The sequence below is a fragment of the Hyperolius riggenbachi genome, chromosome 6 (genome assembly GCF_040937935.1).
Source record: "Hyperolius riggenbachi isolate aHypRig1 chromosome 6, aHypRig1.pri, whole genome shotgun sequence".
NCBI classification, from domain to species: Eukaryota; Metazoa; Chordata; class Amphibia; order Anura; family Hyperoliidae; genus Hyperolius; species Hyperolius riggenbachi.
The window spans coordinates 30,452,780-30,474,833 of record NC_090651.1 but is presented as its reverse complement, the minus strand read 5'-3'; the positions used below and the strand labels follow the sequence as shown (position 1 = coordinate 30,474,833).

At 45.4% G+C, this 22,054-nt stretch overlaps 1 protein-coding gene across 1 annotated transcript in view; it reads left to right on the top strand.

Moving 5' to 3' along the window:
- FAF1 (Fas associated factor 1) overlaps positions 1-22,054 on the top strand; it is a 354,104-nt gene that overhangs the window by 107,703 nt on the left and 224,347 nt on the right. The window contains exon 6 of the mRNA XM_068239060.1: positions 9,769-9,860. Within this exon, the coding sequence (XP_068095161.1) occupies positions 9,769-9,860 (92 nt within the window). The remainder of the gene's footprint in view (positions 1-9,768; positions 9,861-22,054) is intronic.

Below are 22,054 nucleotides of genomic sequence, written 5' to 3'. Positions count from 1 at the left end.
CACAGTAAACTGAGATGCCCCGCCCCTTCCTGTCCCCATAGCTCTGTATTGGTTGTGAATGCACTGCATAGACTGAAAGACCAAATAGAATCAGCAATGCAGACAGGAAGTGAGTGGATTAAAGCGCACCTGAACTCAGAACTTCCTCTCTGCTCTAAAAGATACGCAACAGCATAATAACCTTTATAGAAAAAACGTTTTTGTTACAGCTGATACAAATCCTGCAATAAATCTGCAGTGTGTATACTTCCTACTTTCATGGAGGCATACTTGTAGTTTAACATCCTGTGTTTACAAATTAGCTTCTCTGCCATGGCCGTGTAGCCATGTGTGTGTCATTGCAACCAACACACATACGAAGGGTTAAATATGCATTTACTTTTTGTGCAAAGTGCTGTTGTAAAGGGAGCCTGCAGGTGCCGCCAGGGGGAGCCCATGAGCTGGAAAGAGAAGCTGGGCAGCTGCAGAGGGGAAGTAACAGTTGGGTTTTGGCAGTTGAAGGCTAGGGAGGGGGAGGAGCATTGGAAGAGGTTGAGACTGAGTTGATGATGCAGCAAGAAATAAGTGCGATGTGGAGGATATAGAGCAGAGGCACAAAACAAGAGACCAGCCATTGGTGAGTCAGTCTGAGCAAGGCCGAGCCACAGATAAGAGAGCACTACTTAAAACTAAAGTAAGGAGAAGAAAGAGAGCTGCGGACATTACATGAGAGGAGAGCGACCACTCACAACTACAGGCCAATAAAGAACAGCGATACTGGTGAGCTAAGTCTAGAAGAGTGAGGGATAAGAAGGAAAGACCAGGAAAGTAAAAATTACCTGTAACAGAGAGAGGTGACAGAGAACAGCAGAGACACAACTGTGACACAGAGACAGCAGCACAGCAAAGCATACAAGAGTGAGACAGAGAAACAAGTGACAGGATTAAAGAAAAAGAGTGAAGACTGCAGTGCAGTGTCTGGAGAGATTGGGCTCTATTCACAAAACTTCTCATAAATTACTTATCACCGAATTGATAAAAATAACCTTTTAGCACATTTACAAGCAAAATTATCACTCAAAGTAAATTGTTCCTGATTACCGTATATACTCGCATATAAGCCAACCCCACAACTTTTACCTCAGAAATCGGGAAAAAGTCATTGACTCGCATATAAGCCCCCTCAACAGTATAGCCCCCTCCACAGTATAAAAAGCAGTTTGTGTCCCAGTTCGGAGGCATGCCCAGATGTGCCCCCAATATGTGTCAGCCCCCCTACCAGTAGCCAGATATCTTTATGTACACTTTTGAAAGCGCTTCTTATGGTAAGGTTTTCATCTTTTAGGATGGAGATGCAAGCACAATACATGCATATGCACAGTCCAACATAGCTCATAAGAAGCCAACTATAACTACTAGCACAGCCATAACACATTTCGGTCACTGCACGAGGGCCCACTCAGCTGAAGCCCATATGATAGAAAAATCAGCAGGTAACCACAGACACATATACCGGTACACAGTAAAGTAGCCAGCCTGTACAGCAGCAGCATTATTAATACTGCTTTCACCCAGGACAAAGGCATGCCAGAACAGATTCCAGCAGCTAATGTTCTCCTTTTTAATGCTCTCCCATGGAGCACACTAATCTGCCCTGCCAGCACACAATCTAAGTACAGACTCTCAGCCACGAGTTCCCTTCCGCCAGCCTGTGCATCATACAGTAGCCATTCTAATCAGTGCTCTCACCCGGAGTAAACTCTGGCAGCTAGTATCCTCCCTGTGTAGCCTCTGCACGGACTGCTCAGATTTGAGCCGCTGGCTTTTCAGATGGATGATCCGCTCAGTGTTTAGCATGGCTGCATCCTGTGTGTCCCCCGATCTGATGCCGTTCCTGGTTACCCGCTCCGTCTGCACTCCGGATGGTCCGCCCCCAAACAAACACGCCTCCTTACTAGAGGTTTTGAAACTGAAGGGGGAAGCTCTGTCCCATATGGCTTGCAGAGGGGCAGCATGAGCATACCCTGCCGCATGGAGGATGGGAGGCATGGACAGAGCTGCATTTTTTCCCCCTTCGGTTTCAAAACCTTTAGTAAGGAGGCGTGTTTGTTTGGGGTGGGCCATCCAGTGTGCAGACGGAGCAGGTAACGGCATCAGATCGGGGGACACACAGGATGCTGCCATGCTAAAGACTGAGCGGATCATTCATCTGAAAAGCCAGCGGCGCAAATCTGAGCGGTCCATGCGGAGGCAACACAGGAAGGATACTAGCTGCCACAGTTCACTCCGGGTGAGAGCACTGATTAGAATGGCTACTGTATGATGCACAGGCTGGCAGGAGGAGACACGCGGCTGCGTTTCTGTACTTAGATTGGGTGCTGGCAGGAAGCTGACTCGCATATAAGCCGAAGGGGTGACTTTTCAGCACATTTTTTGTGCTGAAAACATTGGCTTATATTCGAGTATATACGGTAACTCAATTTTAATATTACTTTTCTTACCTTAATTACCGTATATACTCGCAAGCAAGCCGACCCGCATATAAGCCGACCCCCCCACTTTTAACTGAAAAAACAGAAAAAAATGATTGACCCTCATGTAAGCCGGGGGTAGGAAATGCTGGCCGTGTGATTCCCTCATGTGTGTCCCAGTATAGCTAGTATAGTGTCCATTATGGGTAGGTAGTGCCCTGTATAGCTAGTAAAGTGCCCAGTATAGCTAGTATAGTGCTCAGTATAGCTAGTATAGTGCCCAGTATAGTTAGTATAGTGCCCTAGTATAGTGCTCAGTATAGGTAGGTAGTGCTCAGTATAGCTAGTATAGTGCTCAGTATAGCTAGTAAAGTGCCACAGTATAGCTAGTAAAGTGCCACAGTATAGCTAGTAAAGTGCCCCAGTATAGCTAGTATAGTGCCCCCAGTATAGCTAGCATAGTGCTCAGTATAGCTAGCATAGTGTTCAGTATAGCTAGTATAGTGTTCAGTATAGCTAGTATAGTGTTCAGTATAGCCAGTATAGTGTTCAGTATAGCTAGTATAGGGCCCAGTATAGCTAGAATAGTGCCCCAGTATAGCTATTATAATGCCCCGGTATAGCTAGTATAGTGCCCCAATGTAAGTAGATAGTGCCCAGTATAGCTAGTATAGTGCTCAGTATAGGTAGATAGTGTCCCGACCCCCGCCCGCCCGCCCGCCGCCGCCGCTGCTGCTGCTGCTGCTGCTGCTATTATTAGCTTACCCGGCGGCTTCCCATATCCCTCCCTCCGTCTCCTGCACTGGCTTGTAAATAGTTCGCAGCAGCTCGCCCCACGGCGGCTGCTGTGTGATGACGGAGGAAGCTGTAGGCAGAGCGGCTTCCTGTACGGGCGATGTGTATCGCCGTTGCTATGGGAACCGCTCTGCCTACAGCTTCCTCCGTCATCACACAGCAGCCGCCGTGGGGCGAGCTGCTGCGAACTATTTACAAGCCAGTGCAGGAGACGGAGGGAGGGATATGGGAAGCCGCCGGGTAAGCTAATAGCAGCGGCGGCGGCGGAGGGGGGGGTATAAGGAGCAAACATGACTCGCAAGCAAGCCGACCCCCCAACTTTTGGCCCACTTTTGGGGGGTCAAAAATTCGGCTTGCTTGCGAGTATATACGGTATATTATATTTTTGCTCTTTGCAAGCTTAAAAATGTAAAATAGATAAGGTGAAAAAAGGTGAAAAAGCTTTGTGAATCATGCTGATTGTGTGACAACAGCTGCAGACAAGATACTGAGGAGACAGTGATGAAGAAATCTTAAAAAGACAGCGGTGAAGAGGTGGCAGACAGCAGAGTGCTGTGTGAGGAAGATTCTTGCAAGTTAATAATAACAAACTATCCCATAAATGTTTCTTGAACTAGCTGTGATCCTAGCAGGCCGAAGATATGTAATAGGCCTACCCATACTCTTTCTGCTTAAAAAGAAGTTTACAAATGTGTTTTGTCACTGAACGTTTTAGCCTTGTGATTTAATACAAATATTTCTTAACAAGAATTTGATTGGTGTTTGGAGGATTTCTTTACAGTGTAAGTGTTCAGGAAGTGTTACATTCGTCAGATTACAACTTGTGTTTAGTCGCAGATGGGAGGAAATTAGACAGGCTAAACTCTGTAAATACATACAGGGTGCATTTCACTGTTTTCCTTCTGCCCTGTGCAAGAGTTCAGATCCACTTTAAAGGGATACTTAAGTCAAAAAAAAAAAAAGTTTTACTCACCTGGGGCATCCCTCAGCCCCCTGAAGCTGTATGGTGCCCTTGCAGCCTCGCTCCGATCCTCCTGTCCCCGCCGGCGGCCACTTCCGGGTTCGATGACAGCCGCCGACAGGCTGGGAACGCTAGTGATTCTCCGCGTTCCCAGCCGCTATATCACCCTCTATGCTGCTATAGCGTGTAACATATACATATAACATACGCTATAGCAACATAGAGGGTGATATAGCGGCTGGGAACGCTACTTTCGGGTTTAGCGACAGCCGCCGACAGGCTGGGAACGCGAGTGCGTTCCCAGCCTGTCGGCGGCTGTCGCTGAACCCGAAAGTAGCCGCCGGCGGGGACAGGAGGATCGGAGCCACGCTGCGAGGGCACCATACAGCTTCAGGGGGCTGAGGGATGCCCCAGGTGAGTAAAAATCATTTTTTTTTCTACTTAAGTATCCCTTTAAGGAGGTCAGCAATGGCCGCCTCCCGGTTTTCTCACTACCGCAGGGATTTTGGAAAGCGTAGGAGGGAAATAGTGGAAATTGGGATTAATAGTGGCATTTTCCTGCACCTATACCTTCCCCGCGCTGAGGGAATATCTGAGCAGAAGAGGAACAGAGGCTCTGTGTGCAGGCGTATCACTTCAATGGACAGATGCACTATTTTTGGAACAGACTGGCTTTAAATAGCAATCTGCTGATGAATAAAGGGGCTGTTCTCCTCCGGGATACACGCTGTTCCACTCTCCTCCGCCCGCATCGGCTCTAAAGTTACCCAAAGAAAGAAAAATACTCCTCAGGCAAAAGGCCGTCTGATACAGAGATGTTTGAGGGGCGTGGCTGACCCCGGGCCAAGGTCACAGTGTGACTCCCGTACAGACTATGCCAGTATCAATGCATAGATAACCACTGCAGACAGCCTGGCTGTACCTCAAACTCTCCTCACTTCATCTCTCACTGCTCAGGAGCCTCATCTGACTACAGCTTCTCTGGAATCTTTATGTGGGCCCTGTTCCTGAACAGCGCTTTAAAGTGCAACTCCAGCCAGAGAAACCTGAAAAACTTTTTTTTTTTGGCGGGGGGGGGGGGGGGGGGTCATTTTAGTGTAACTGTAGTGAAAATAATGTAATGGATACAAATTCTTATTGTCTACTACCTAGGTTCTCAACATGTGGTACGCGTACCCCAGGGGGTACTTCTTATGGTTCCAGGGGGTACTCGGGCTAGATATATTTGAGCAAGAATAACAAATTTAGAGTTTTAGAAAATTTATAACTCTTATATTTTACCAACCCCAAATTAGTGTTTTAGCTAATTAAAAGCAAAGGTAATTATTTGGAAATTGTTTGGAACCAACTATCATGCACTACAATTAAGTATATATTTGTCAAGTGGTACTTCTAATAATGTTTACTATGCTAGGGGGTACTTGATGAGTACAGGGTTTTAAAAGTGGTACATACCAATAAAATGTTGAGAAACACTACGGTAGTCAGTACAGGTAGTCCTCCTCGGGATCCAGATTTTTGACTCAGGTGGCAACATCTTTAGTCCTATCTGGTGATCTCTGCGGGGTGTTTGCATACTTGGTGTTCTGAAGCCAGTACAAATAATACCCGGTCTCCTAGAATGCCCTGAGATCTTTACTCCTGTCAGGTGATCTTTGCAGAATGCTTGGTTACTAAGGTTTTTAAAGCTAGTACAAAATGTACCTTGTCTACCAGATTGCTCGGGGGGCATAGCTACTCCGCATAAGCTAAACATCACTGGGAGGGTCTGGGCTATATTCAGTATACAGCAATAATAATGCTATCGGAAGTGAATCGGATGCTAAAACCAGGACAATTTATTGTAAAAGAGGGTATCTTGCGTAATTTACTGCATTCTACTGTCACTACAGGGCCTCTTTAAAGTAAACCTAAAAAGTAAAAGAAAAACAATGTGTACATACCTGGGGTGTCCTCCAACCCCCTCCGGTCTGATGGTTCCTCTCGTTGTCCTCAGTCGCCGCCTGGACCCTCCGCAAATTGCCTCGGAAAGTCCTGTGGTCTGGAAGCGTTCTGCAACCTGCGCAACTGGTCGCAACTGGAAGACTTACTGGGGCCAGTTGCGTATGAAGCAGGCGGCGACTGAGGACGATGAGCGAGTGATCAGGCCAGAGGGGCTGGAGGAAGCCCCAGGTAGTATATATACATTTTTCCTTTAGCCCAATCTCAGGTACACCTTAGGTTTCTGTACCCTTTGGGCCCGTTCACACTAGTGGCGTTTTCCGCTTTTTTTTCAAGTGCAGACGATTTTCAAAATCGCCCACAAAACGCTTGTGCAATGATTCCCTATAGAGAGTTCACAACTGAGCGGTTTGTTTGCGATCCGCTCAGCAAAGCGCTGCCTGTACCATTTTTGAGGCGTTTTTGCTATAGTGGAGGGTATAGGAAAAACGCTCACAAAATCGCTTTGTATAGTGATCGCATTCGCATTTTCAAGAATAAATACATTTGTATTTATTCTTTTACCGGTCAAAGAGTTCACTTCCTGACTTGCGTCAGGGAGTGAATTACAAAACCGCTCTGAAAAGGCATTTAGAAAAGCACTTTTTACAAAAACGCAACGCGCAGCGGAGCGCCGAGAGGGGAAAAAATCCAACGCACTAAAATACAAAACGTTTGTGTTTGCGTTTTGGTGTGAACGGGGCCTCAGTGTGTCGTTTGCAATCAGACTTTGATTATTGTGGGAATGCTCTCTGAATGAAACAAGTCAGAAAAATACCACTAAAGGTCGTCAATGAGATGCAAATTTTATGCAGCTTAGAGTTCCACCAATCAAATGCTGGGGCATTTTTTTTTCTCCCAAAGTGCATCAATGTGCATCAATTTTTGGTAATTCTTGGCATCTGTTAGACATTTCCTATTGAGGAAAAAGCAAGACGGGTTAATGGTCAATGCAACTCAAATAATTCCGAGTTGATTTCAATGCTAATGCTGATTTTATGGAAAATTATGCACCTTAAAGAGACACTGAAGCGAAAAAAAATTATGATATTATGACTTGTATGTGTAGCACAGCTAAGAAATAAAACATTAAGATCAGATACATCAGTGTAATTGTTTCCAGTACAGGAAGAGTTAAGAAACTCCAGTTGTTTTCTCTATGCAAAAAAGCCATTAATCTCTATGACTTTCAAAGTCGTGGAGAGGGCTGTCTTCTGACTTTTATTATCTCAACTGTAAGTAAACAAATGTCTTTTTCTCTGCCAGAGGAGAGGTCATTACTTCACAGACTGCTCTGAAAGAATCATTTTGAATGCAGAGTGTTGTGTAATCTGCACATATTAGAGAATGATGCAATGATAGAAAACACACTATATACCTGGAAATAAAAATGAGAATATTTTCTTTGTTGCTAATATTCTAGTAATTATTCATAGTACACAACCAATTAATTATATCATATTTTTTTTTTTCGCTTCAGTGTCTCTTTAAAAACAGAACAATCAAATGCTGCTGCTGTATTTGATTGTTTTTATTTTATAAAGCTGCCTAAATCGCCATAAGATTAGCATCAAATCCCCACAATATTTGCATCAACTCAATCTTTTTCATTTCATTGACTGTTGCTTAGTACTAGAAGAATTGTGACTAAAGCTGGGTACACACTTTAGGTTACTGTTGTCTGGCAGGGTTTCGGTCATGATTTTTTCGGTTGACAGTTTGAAGCTAAGGCTGTACAGACGCCGCTAGCCTGCAGATCAGCTATGCGTTTACCCTATGGAGGGATGATGTGCAGTGCACAATGGAGGGGGTGGAGTGAGGGAAAGAATGATGGCATGGGGCTGCGTTTAGCGTGATGATCTGGTGTGCCGGGTCTCTCACTGGCTTATCGGTACTTTAGTGCCTCCCTCGGCTGATTATTTGGCAGATCATTGCTGCATAGTCTTGTCATTGGTGAGGGGCAGAGGATATATTTTAGTTTTTTGCGTGACTCAGACAGGAAGTGACTACAGTGTGACTCTCACTGATAAGAAATTCCCCTTTTTAATCTCTTTCTTGCTCTCAGAAGGCATTTTCTGCTATTAAAGTGTTTTTATAGTTGAAATTTCTTATCAGTGAGGGTCACACTGTAGTCACTTCCTGCCTGAGTCAGGACTGAGTCAGCCACTTACATACCTGATATTTAACTCTTTCAGGCAGAGAAAGAAAAAAAGGAACACAGCCTAGTTATTTGTGTGCTAGGCACTGTACATACCCATGTCTATCTCATCATGTCACATGTCACTTCGGGTATCCTTTAAAGCCGACCTGATCTCAGGACTTCCTCTCTGCTCTGAAAGATAAGCAACAGCCTAAAAGCCTTTAAAGAAAAACATTTCTTTGTTACCAGTTACAGAACTCCTGCAGTAAATCTGCAGAGTTTCTCCCACTGCTTTCATGAAAGCAGACTAATGCTTAATCTACACGTAGCGATCCGTCGGCTCGATTAGCCGCCGGTTCGCCTCTTCCGCGTCCCCGCCGCGTCCCTGCTCGTCCGCGTGTGCGTCGGATTCGATACCCGCTCGTCCCTGCCGGCGCTGCTTATCTTCCGCTCATTTCCCCGCTATTGTCCGCTCGCGGGGGTTGAGCGGGGAATCGGCCGCGGCGAGATCGGACCTGTCGGATCTTATCAATCGAGCCGCATCAGCGGCTCGATTGATAAGCCAAATCGCAGCGTGTAGACCCAGCTTAAAGAGACACTGAAGCGAGAATAAATCTCGCTTCAGAGCTTATATTCAGCAGGGGCATGTGTGCCCCTGCTAAAACGCCGCTATCCCGCGGCTAAACGGGGGCCCCTTACCCCCCAAACCCACCCCTGCAAAATCTACGACCAACTTAGTCGTATATTTTGCTGCTGTTAAGGCAGGGCTAACGGCTGCAGCCGTGCTTCTCAGCGCCGTCTATCAGCGGCGCATTGCCGCCTCTCCCCCAACCCTCTCAGCGAAGGAAGACTGAGAGGGGCGGGGGAGAGGCGGAGATACGCGCTGACAGACGCGCATGAGGTAGGGCTGCGGCCATTAGCCATGCCTCAATGCGGAAGTGATCCCCCGCTGCACGGAGGGGATTTGGGAGGTAAGGGACCCCCGTTTAGCCGCGGGATAGCGGCGGTTTAGCAGGGGCACACATGCCCCTGCTAACTATGAGCTCTGAAGCGAGATTTATTCTCGCTTCAGAGTCTCTTTAAGGGTTAACATCCTGTGTTACATATTAGCTGTTTCTGCCGAGGACTGACACATTTCTGTGCTGACATGGCTGAGAGATCAAATTACGCTTTTAATTACTTACATATGAGGAGGAATTAGACAGGCTCTTCTCTCTAAATACACACAGGGTGGATTGTCTTGTGTTTTCCTTGTGTCTTGTGCAAGAGTTCAAGTCTACTTTAAGTCCTAGCTCCCGGTGACTCAGCTTGTCAAATTAAATGTACTATACTGTATTTCTTTATAATTCTTTGCAAAACTCGCTAAAGTTTAGAAAAAGCAATAAAGAAATTCTGTGAAAAGAGCGAATGTGTTTCTAATTGTATTTTGTGCTTTCTTCCAGACTGTCCTGAGGAGCCTCCACTTGCCAAAAAACAATAACCTGTATGTCCTCACCCCCGACTTACCTCTTCCTGCTATGGCCGGCCAATCCAGGTAATGCATTCTGGTGGAATGGTGTTCCAAGTGTTACTGGTCCCTTGTATTACAGATTCAATGGTACTTGCAGGGCTCCCAAGCCCAGTCAGATCCCCCTCTGCATTCCTCACTGGCCTAGTAGAAGTTTGATCGGCCCTCCCACCAAATAACTTCAGCATTCATTAAAAGCCCATGGTAGGGCTGCGTGTGTGTACATGAATATATATTGCTGGCCATACCCTAACTAATTTAAAGGAACACTGAACAGTTAATAAAAATGAAACTGGTACTTACCTGGGGCTTCCTCCAAGGTCCCCCAGCATCCTCCTGGTTCCTTCCCTGGTCCTGCAGGAGGCTCTGTTACAGCGACTTTCGGGCTGAAGCAAGCATGCAGCTAATCCTGTCAGGTCTGACAATAATGTCAGAAACACCTGATCTGCTGCATGTTTGTTCAGGGGCTATGGCTAAACGTATTAGTGACAGAGGATCAGCAGGAAAGCCCTCATTCCCCCTCCCATTTTTTTTTAATTGATAAAATATTTGCATTAATTGCTAAAAGCAGAGCGGGGGACACGGTGTGGGGCGAGTTAAAAGTATGTTGATTAAAAACCAGTTCAGTAAAACAAAAAAGAAGAAGAAACTGAGAGCCCAATATAGTGTAGTAGTTTGGATGTCTACATTTGAAATAAAATCAGCAGTAGATATACTCACAAGTATGGCTTACCAGACAGGTAACCACTTTAACAGCAGGTGGGGAGAATTATAACCTGACCCCACTCCGGTATAAGAAGTCGCTCTCTGTAGTTAGGAAAGTAGAGGATAAACATCCCTCCACCAGGTGTGGACTAGACTAAGTATAAAGATATTGAAAAGCTCAGGCGCCAATGTAGAGAAAAAATTCTAAAATCAGTTTAAAAAGGGGGAAGTTGGTGGACTTACCTCCCTCAAGGGAAAAAAACAGAACAAGATTCGTTATTTTTATTACAAAAATATTTGTAGCTCCAATATGCAACGCGTTTCGTGGGCAGGGTCCCGCTTCATCAGGCAATCAGTGGAGATAAAACTAGCTGTAGTCTGTAACGCAGCCGAGCGCCTCTGAGGCCCCATTCACACCAAAGACAGAGGCACTCAGCTGCATTACAGACTACAGCTAGTTTTATCTCCACTGAACGCGAAAACGCGTTGCATATTGGAGCTACAAATATTTTTGTAAAAGAAATAACGAATCTTGGTCTGTTTTTCCCCCTGAGGGAGGTAAGTCCACCAACTTCCCCCTTTTAAACGGTTTTTAGACGTTTTTACTCTACATGTAAAAACCAGTTCAGGGGTACTTTTAAAAAGAACAATTATTGTTTTGTCTCAGATAAATGTAACAGTCTGTCCCTGGGTCTCCGAGTGCTCAAGTAAATTTAACTATTGACTTTTTTTTTATTTATCCTCTCTTGGCAGAAAACTGGGTTTCCTAAAGCAAAGTATGTTATGGCTGCAATTTCTTATCAGTAGTCCGACTGGGTCTCGACTAACGAAAAACTGTCAGTTGCATACCTGAATATTAACTGTTTCAGGCAGAGAAACAGAAAAACATCAGAGCATATTTATTTGTGTGCTAGGCACTGTTCTTATACATATCTATCTGATCATGTCACATGTCACTTAAAGGAAACCTTAACTAAACTACAAAAAAACAAATGTCACTTACCTGGGGTTCCTACCAGCCCCCTGCAGCCGCCCTGTGCCCACACCGTTCTGGAACGATCCTCTGGTCCCCCACAGCGGTTAAGTTTCGCTTTCAGCGACTGGCCCACTGCGTCTTCATAGCTTTGGCCGCGCACATCCTCGCTCTTGCGCACGTCGCTCTTGCGCATGTGAACGGCAGTGATGAGAGCCAGGGCCGTACAAGCACTGTGCACCAGTCGCCAAAAAAGAAACTTAGGCGCCGAGCATCGTTCCAGGATGACATGGGCACAGGGTGGCTGCAGGGGGCTGGTAGAAGCCCTAAGTGAAACTTTTTTTCTTTTCTTTTTTTTTAGTTTAGGTTCCCTTTAACCACTTCACCACTGAGGGGTTTTACCCCCTGACCACCAGAGCAATTTTCACCTTTCAGCGCTCCTTCCATTCATTCGTCTATAACTTTATTATTACTTATCCCAATGAAATGAACTGTATCTTGTTTTTTTTGCCACCAATTAGGCTTTCTTTAGGTGGGACATTATGCCAAGAATTATTTTATTCTAAATGTGTTTTAATGGGGAAATAGGAAAAAATGTGGGAAAAATTATTATTTTTCAGTTTTCGGCCATTATAGTTTTTAAATAAAGCATGCTACTGTAATTAAAACCCATGAAATGTATTAACCCATTTGTCCCGGTTATAAAACCATTTAAATTATGTCCCTATCACAATGTTTGGCGACAATATTTTATTTGGAAATAAAGGTGCATTTTTTTCAGTTTTGCATCCATCCCTAATTACAAGCCCGCAGTTTATAAAGTAACAGTGTTATAACCTCTTGACATAAATATTTAAAAAGTTCAGTCCCTAAGGTAACTATTTATGCTTTTTTTTTATTGTATTTTTTTTTTTTTTAATTACAAAAAAAAAATAAAAATTGGGGAGTGTGGGAGGTAATGAGTTAATTTATTGTGTAAATGTAATGTTTGTGTATGTAAAATGCTTTTAGGGTGTAGTTTACTATTTGGCCACAAGATGGCCACAGAGTGTTTGTTTACATGCGACCTGTAAGCGTCCGGAAGGACGCTTACAGGAAGCAGTAGGAGGCTGGGAGATGCACAATGATCTCACTGTTTCTGAAAGAAGCAGCAGATCATTGCGGGGGCTAGATCAACGAACGGGAATGGATTTTCCCGTTCATTGATCTCCGGGCGAGCGGGCGGCGGCGTGCACGAGCGGCGGGAGCGCGGACAGCGGCGGTAGCGCGGAAGGTACGGATTTCTCCGTCCCTGGTTTTTTAGGAGGGAAAAAAGGGGCGGAGAAATTCGTACCGCTGGGGGTAAAGTGGTTAAAGGGGCACTGTAGCGAAACATTTTTAAATTTAAAATATGTGCATAGACAAATATGAAGTACGTTTTTTCCAGAGTAAAATGAGCCATAAATTACTTTTGTCCTATGTTGCTGTCACTTACAGTAGGTAGTGGAAATCTGAAGCGACAGATTTTGGACTAGTCCATCTCTTCATAAGGGATTCTCAGCAAAGCTTTTATTCTTTATAAAGATATTCCCTTAAAAGCATTTAAACAATGATGCTGGCCAGCCTCCCTGCTCGCTGCACACTGTTTTGGCAGTTGGACAAAGCAACTGCCATTCACTAAGTGCTTTTGAAAATTGATAAATCCCTGAGAATCCCCTATGAAGAGATGGACTAGTCCAAAACTTGTCGCTTCTGTCAGATTTCTACTACCTACTGTAAGTGACAGCAACATAGGAGAAAAGTAATTTATGGCTCATTGTACTCTGGAAAAAAGTACTTATTTGTATATGTTTTGAACATATTTAAAATTTTACAAATTTTTGCCATACTGCCCCTTTAAGGTTCCCCTTATTGATTCCTGTGGAGTTTAGTGAGAGGAATGAATTAATTGTAGACCAAAGGTTTGGTGGTACTTTTAGGAATAATTTACATTCATTATTTATGCCACGTACTGACAAATTGGCTGCAGGACGGCCCTGCTTTCTGCCCCCTCCTGCATGACATGAGTAAAAATAATCATGAACAATATGTTCTTTATATTGTCATGTTGAACTTGGTATACAAGGCCTTTTCCAAAGAATGCAGAGAGCATCTGCGTTCTAATAAGTGTTACCTCTTCAGCCGAGTCTGTGATCGCACTGCTTACACACGCGAGTGTCACTGCCACATAACACTGTCACTTTACAGTGCCATCCTAGCTGAGTCTTTCACCCCATCTGTCTCCTTTAATCTGCCATCATTTGTTTCCGAATCTATATATCATTGCTTCAGTGCAGGGAAACACATCGTTATACGGCGTCCTGTCACTGCAAAGTGTGAATAAAGTATAAAAAAAAAAAAAAGAAACTGGCAGGACAGCTGGCCTATTTATAATGGGAATGGGGACCCTGTTGCTCTTACTATGAGGGCTTTTCAATAATTTGTCTAGCTCGGTTGGAAAGAACAGTTAGAAAATATAAATATTTTGATACACTAAGTGGCCAAAAAATTAGAGACACCCTCTAATAACGAGCTGATCCACCTTTAGCTCTGATCACAGCGGATATTCTTCTTGGCATGAACCCAACAAGATGCGGATACTGTTGCTAAGGAATGGTGGCCCATGCTGACATAATGGCAGCTCTAAAGGGGCCTATACACTTACCGATTTTCCCGCCGATACACAGCCGATTCGATCACTGTGATCGAATCGGCTGGGAAATTGTCGCGCAAACGCTGACCGAACAATTGATTTCCGTCCGAAATCGATCGTTCCCGTTGATTCCCGTCGTCCCTGTCTGTGCGGAAGATGTCGCTCGATCGCCGGCGGGTCGGGAGTGCGTCGATAGCGGTGTTCGAATGCTCGATGGCTGACTCAATACAGCGGCAATACATTACCTGTTCCGCTGGCGCAAGTCCCCTGGTCACCGCTGCTCCATCTCCGCGCTGGGCTCTGAGTCCAGTAGGCTTCACTTCTTCCTGTCCCGGCAGGAAGTTTGAACAGTAGAGCGCCCTCTACTGTTTAAACTTCCCTCGGCAGGAAGTAAAGTGAAGCTGGAGGAGCCCAGACCGGATAAGAGACAGCGGAGACCAGGGGACTCGAGCCGGCCGGAGCAGGTAATGTATGGGGGGGGGGGGGGGATTTCATGCTGAAATCGATTCACAATCTGTTCGCAGTTATGGCAGCCATACGATCCCTCTCTGATCAGATTCGATCAGAGAGGGATCTATCTGTTGGTCGAATCTGATGGCAAATCGACCAGTGTATGGCCACCTTAAGTTGGGTCAGATTGGTGGGATTTCCAAGCTTTGTAGTGATCTTTCGAAAGACTTCATCCCACAAATGTTTAATAGGATTGAGGTCATGGGACTGAGCTGGCCATAGAAGCAGGGGAAACTCTGACTTACCTTATACCAATTTGAGGCCGATCAAGCACGGTGGCAAGGGCCCACAGCAGGCAGCTTTTCCTATTTTTCTGTGACACCAAAGGTCTTGATGGTCTCCTGCTGCTATAGCCCATCCTTTGCAACATCCGTGTTGTTAAACATTATTATATGCTTTGTGATGCACCTGCATTGAATTCAGCTGTCAATTGCAGTTTTGTTGCCCTTCTGTTGCTGCGGACAATGCTACTCGCCTTTCACCTCTCTCATCCACCAGCCTTTTTTGACTAGAATAGTCCTTATCGCTTTAAAGAGGAACTTCGGCCTAAACAAACATACTGTCATTACGTTACATTAGTTATGTTAATTAAAAGAGATAGATAATATAATCTCTTACCCACCCTGAACAGGCAAATGCTTATGATTTCATGAGGGCAGCCATCTTTTTAGTTGAAAGGAGGTGACAGGGAGCATGTGTCCTGATCACCCCTCCCAGTTGCTAGGCAACGAGAACATCATCAGAAATCACATCATGCTTTGCACAGCATCAGGGGAAAAGTGCCCAAGCAGTTTTCTTTGATGGGGCAGAGCTTAGCTTCTGTGCAGCTAAAAATGAGGCTCTGATAAGAAAAGCAAAGTTCTGATGCTGTATAACGGTTCAAGAAACACAAAGCCTTTTCAGTGCTGCTGAGTAGATTTTTAGTAGTCTGAAGTTTACTTTAAGTTTTTTTTTTTTTTTTTTTTTTTTTTTTATCAGCTGTCAATCTGTAAACACCTGAGATACTGTTGGGCTAAAAAATCCTAAATAAAGTCGTTGTTTCAGAGATGCAGCACCAGCTCTTCTTGCACTGACGATCATCCCTCCTTCAAAGTCACTTAAATCTTTTGTCTTACCCATTTCGACATTAAATTCCATGTTAACTACGTCCGAAGCTGAGGGTTCCTTCTATAAGCAACTCTGGCCACTCAGTCTGTATTCCCTTGTTATTATAATTTTTCCTTTAAACCCTTATGCCTGGTACACAACATACAATTTCCCATCAGATAGGTTGAATAGAGAACTTCCGACAGATCCGATCGGATTTCTGATTGTTTTTTTCTGATCGATTTTCTGATCACTTCTATTGAAATCGATCAGGAAAACGATTGGAAATCAGATTGGACCTGTCGGAAGTGATCTATTCTACCTATCTGAGGGGAAATTGCATGGTGTGTACCAGACTGCTGCAGACGTGTTCTGTTTTTTGCATCCATATGCCATGGATGTCTAAAGGAAGTTTTTGTGTCTCCACTTTCCTTCCCCACAGACATTTAAAAGGCGTTTTGTTCAGTTTTTTGGCTCAGTGCCAACTTTCTACTATACTTGAAATAAATTCTAAATTGATGCGACTGTTTTTGAAAATCTTTGCAGCTTGAAAATGGACCAATGAAATGCTTTTACTGCAGGATTTGATTGGCCCATTTTACAGTAGATTTTCACAATAATTAGCATAATTCAGTTTCCTAATAATTCACATAATTCTCAATCATCTCAAATGTATTTGCACCTCAGTGACAATCCTCACTGAATCATGTGAACATGTGGAGCTTATAGATTTGGGCAAGACATTTATTAAACACACTAGAAACCTGGCACGGGCCTGTAGCTTTTTAAAACATAGCGGGCAGACTAAGGGTTAAACCCCAATTCCAGTAAAATGTTTAATTGCGGGTTTTAAAGTGTTTTGTGTATTGCTGCCTCTGCTGTAGAGATTTCCCCACTTCCTGTATGGACAGGAAGTAATGTCCTGAAACAGGACCGCAATAAAAACCTAAAAAAGTTTAAATCCGTGCTGGGTTCCTTTTGAGACAACATTTGTAACTACAAATGTATTGAAAGGAAAGAAGCAATGCATTGAGTTCTGCTGTAGTACAGAGTACCCAGATAGCTTATGGTGACCCAGATACGCTGCAGGCATTGCAAGGATTTATAGCAAGCATTACACCCCTTTGTGCCATATATAATGTACACTAAATGGCTGGTCAACGCATGCTTCACATTTGTTAGATTTGCCACTAGGGGGCGCACAGTCACTATAGTTTACCATTGCTTCCTTCCATGATGGAAATTGATGCAACAGCATTTTTGCGTTTGCAAATAAGTAATCAGTGTTATAATCAGCGTTATCTGACACCTGAAGTGAGAGGGAGATGGAGGCTGCCATATTTATTTCCTTTTAAACAATACCAGTTCCCTGGCTCTCCTGCTGATCTCTCTGGCATCGGTAGGGTCTGAATCGCCCACCTGAAACAAGCATGCCGCAAATGCAGTCACACTTCAATCAAACATCTGTTCTGCATGCTTGTTCAGGGCCTCTGGCTAAAAGTGTAAGAGCCCTTATACAAAGAAATGCGATCGCAGTCATGTTTCACTACTGCAATTCTGCCATGATTCCGTTCAGTTTGTCAGGTGTACGACGAGCAGGTGCTGCATTTACAATATCTGACGGGGAGAAAATACGGTGAAATAATATTTTAAATTGCGAGATCACGGTCATATTGGCGCGATTGCTATATGATTGTCCTTTGCTCCTATACAAATGCGTCAGGACGGCGATTGCGAGCTGGAAAACTCTTGTTACACATCGCAGACATTCAGCCTGATTTTCATTAGTTACCTAGCCGTTGTCAATCTGCAAGCGCATCAGATTGTAAAATGCTGCTAGTGGGAAAGGGCCCTTAGAGGCAGAGGATCAGCAGGACAGCCATACAACTTTCATTCGTACAAAATGAAGAGGCGCCAACAGGATAAAGCATACTAAAATCTCTAAAATTGCTACGGAGGCAGTGGTGGACTTGCCTCCCAGAAGCAGACATGAAACTGTCAGTTTTCAAAAACATAGCTTTATTAGCATACTCCAACAAACAGTGTTGCAACTCGTTTCACAGGTGTATTCCTGCTTCATTAGGTAATAAACAACAGAGTATTTAACAGTCAGCTGTCATAACACCAAGCATCTCTCTCTCTCTCTATCTCTCTCCTTTTTATATATATATATATATATATATATCATTGTTTAGATGGAAATAGATGTCAACCTCTATATTCCACTTACTTTAACCACTTCCGGGTTTCGGGTGGTTTTGATGATCTGTGCGGCGGGGGCTCTGCAGCCTGCAGCACAGATCAGATAGCAGCCAGGGCGATCAGACTCCCCCCCCCCCCCCCCTTTTTTTCCCCACTAGGGGGATGTCCTGCTGGGGGGGGGGGGGGGTCTGATCGCCGCCGGCTGTTTTAGCTTGCGGGGGGGGGGCTCTTCAAAGTCCCCCTCCGCAGCGCTTTCTGACCTCCTTCCCCTTCCCTCCCTCTCCCTCCCCCTGTGAGCGGCGCAGGACGGATTTCCGTCCTGCGCCGCCTCAGATAGGCTTCAGCGCCGCATGTATGTAAACAGCGGGGAAGATCTTCCCTGCGTGTTTACATTTACCCTGCGAGCCGCGATCGGAGGCTCGCAGGGTGTTCACGGAGACACCCTCCGTGAACTGACATGGAACGCATGGAAACCACTTCAGGATTCAGGGGCGTACTTATGCGTACGCAGAATCCTGAAATGGTTAAGGATACCAGAGCTGACACAAATTTTAAAAATGGGGAGAGCAGGCACGCATGTGAAGCAGTCCTCATGCCCACCGCTCCACCATTCTTCTCCACCCCCCCACCACCACTCTCACCTGAAGTCAGTTTACGATTGTTTTTACGATTTGATAAACAGGTTGAAATTGAAAGGAAAAAACGCATACGTTTGCAAGCATTCCAATATTTCGATTGATCGGATCTCCGATTATCCTGTTGAACCAGACTATCGATCGGAAGTTAGATTGCCGAAAAAAACTCATGGTGTAGATTAGTCTTAAAAGCCCCAAACTTTAAATAAGTAAATAAGTACCTTTTATAAATTAGTATTTTAAAAAAATAAGCAGTTTTATTAATTACATTATTTTCACTACCATTCCTGTGTGAGGAACTATTGTGAAAACTTTAAATACATACATATAAATGCACTAGAAATTATTTTTTTCTTATGTCTCTGTCACTACCAGTAAGTAGCGAAAATCTGACCGGTTTTGGACTAGCCCATCTCATTATGGGATATTCTCACCTATTTATTTATTTACGAAAGCACTTCCTGAACTGCTGTTGGGCAGTTCAACTAGCACAATAGTGTGCAAATAAGTTAATAGGGAGGCTATCTTACATCTTTGTTATAGATCCTTTCCAGGGAGCGCTTATAGAAATAAGTATGAGGAGTTGGACTAGTCCAAAATCTGTCAGATCTGTCCGCTTATTTTTACTAGTTACTGTAGGTGACATCAACATAGGAAAAGGGTTTTAAGTACATAATCTGGGAGACATGTACATTTTATATGTATGTGTTTTACATGTTGCACCTTTTCATGATAGCTGTCCTTTAAGGCTAGTTACACACCAGGACGTTGTGTTTGGGGGACGTTATAGGGCACATAACGTGCCCCTAACGCAACGCCTGGTGCTCTCTGATGTGGACGTCGGAGTGAGCCGCGTTGTGCAGCTGGCGTCCGTGATGCGTACTCTTGGACGCATGTGTCATCACGTGGTCCCGCCCGGCCAATCGCCGCACAGAGCGGCCGCTCCAGGAAGTAAACACTGCACATCACTGAGTGCCGTGAATATTAATTAGCCATGTGCCCGGCCGCTCTCCCCTCCTCCCCAACATGACTGAGCATGTGCAAACAGTCTAACGCGGCGTAGAACGCACAGCATGCAGCACTTTGCTGCGTTACAATGTAACGCAACGTGGGCAGTGTTAACAGCCCACTTGTGTTACATTGCTGTGCGTTGGGGGAGCGGTACAGGCTGCACTAACGTGCGCCTGTAACGTCCCTGTGTGCAAGAAGCCTAAAGGGAACCCAAGGTGAGAGGGATATGGAGGCTGACCTGCTTATTTACTTTTAAATAATGCACATTGCCTGGCTGTTCTGCTGATCCTCTGCCTCTAATATTTTAAGCCTTAGACCCTGAACAAGCATACAGATCAAATGTCTATGTTACGGCCAGAACCCGAAGTGTGGCCACTTCTAGTTCTGGCCGGCCACTTCGGGTTCTGGCCGGCCAATGCGCGAAGTGGCCGCAGCGGCCAATGTTAGAAGTGGAATGTTTCCTTTTAATATTAATATAGTTTTCCGGCCGTCTCTGGCCAAAATGTAGCAAAACAGTTCGTTCATTGAATGAAATGAAGCTGGCGGCTCCGCCTCCTCTCCTCCGCCCCTGCCTCTTCTCTCTCTCTCTTCTTCGGGCAGCCGGCGGGGACACGCGTGTCCCCGAGAGTCGTTCGTGGCGCCAGGAAAGCAGAGCGGGGAGGCTGCAGACATTGCTTCTGCCAGCACCCGCTCTGCAGTGAAGAACGACAGGATTGCCTGCCGCGACGAACGACTCTGGGGGGGACACGCATGTCCCCCCGCTGCCAGTATCGGGAAGGGAGGAGAGGAGGCGGAGCAGAAGCCGGGCGGCTTCATCCTTCTACATTGCCGCCAGCTTCATTTCATTTAATGAACGAACTGTTTTGCTACATTTTGGCCAGAGACGGCCGGAAAACTACATTCATAATAAAAGGAAACATTCCATTTCTAACATTGGCCGCTGCGCTGCGGCCACTTCGTGCATTGGCCGGCCAGAACCCGAAGTGGCCGGCCAGAACTAGAAGTGGCCACACTTCGGGTTCTGGCCGTAACATCTATAACAAATCTGACAAGATTAGCTGCATGCTTGTTTCAGGTGTGTGATTTAGACCCCACTGACCAGAAAGATCAACAGGTTTGCCAGGCAACTGGTAATGTCTAGAAGAAAATAAATATGGCAGCTTCCACAGGTTTCACACATCAGGTCCTTTTAAAATGGATACGAGATGAACTTTTACTCATTGCATAATTGTGTTCCTTTCATATAGTTTATAGGGCATTTCTCAAGCCAAATACTTTTTTTGTTTTTTTTTTGTTTTTGTTTTAATACTCTAATTCTTTATAAACTAAACAAGCCTCGCCCACAGCTCCTCCAGCGCCTAGGCACTCTGAGACCCATGTTGTAAGGGCTTATGGGAGCTCAGTCTGGGCAGAAGGAGGAGGAGGTTACTAGCCAGAGATTTCAGAGACAAGAGGGGAGGAGGAGAGGAGAGTGAAGTTTTCACAGGCTGAAGGGTGGAGATGCAGTGCAGCTTGCCTGTGTGTAATGATCTCAAGCAGAACATAGCTGCTCTCATTGTATCACAGAAAGAAATAATCATATACTGTTGAAGCTATTTGCAGCTAGACTTGCTGTTTAAACTATCTAAACTTTAGATAAATTATATAGACAAGTTACTTGTTATAGTTAGTTTTTCATCTCGGATCCGCTTTAACCCCCTTGGCGGTATGAAAAATACCGCCAGGGGGAAGCGCAACAGTTTTTTTAAATTTTTTTTTTTTTTTTATCATGTAGCGAGCCGAGGGCTCGCTACATGATAGCCGCTGCTCAGCGGCATCCCCCCAGCCCCGCCGATCGCCTCCGGCGATAGGCGATCAGGAAATCCCGTTCAAAGAACGGGATTTCCTGGAGGGCTTCCCCCGTCGCCATGGCGACGGGGCAGGATGACGTCACCGACGTCAGCGACGTCGGGACGTCATTGGGAGACCCGATCCACCCCTCGGCGCTGCCTGGCACTGATTGGCCAGGCAGCGCTCGGGGTCTGGGGGGGGGGGGGCCGCGCGCCGCACCGGATAGCGGCGATCGGAGCGCGCGGCGGCGGCGATCGGGGTGCTGGCGCAGCTAGCAAAGTGCTAGCTGCGTCCAGCAAAAAAAAAATTAAGCAAATCGGCCCAGCAGGGCCTGAGCGGCACCCTCCGGCGGCTTACCCCGTGTCACACACGGGGTTACCTCTAAGGAGGTTAAAGGGATACTGTAGGGGGGTCGGGGGAAAATGAGTTGAAGTTACCTGGGGCTTCTAATGGCCCCCCACAGACATCCTGTGCCCACGCAGCCACTCACCAATGCTCCAGCCCCGCCTCCGGTTCACTTCTGGAATTTCTGACTTTAAAGTCAGAAAACCACTGCACCTGCATTGCCATGTCCTCGCTCCCGCTGATGGCACCAGGA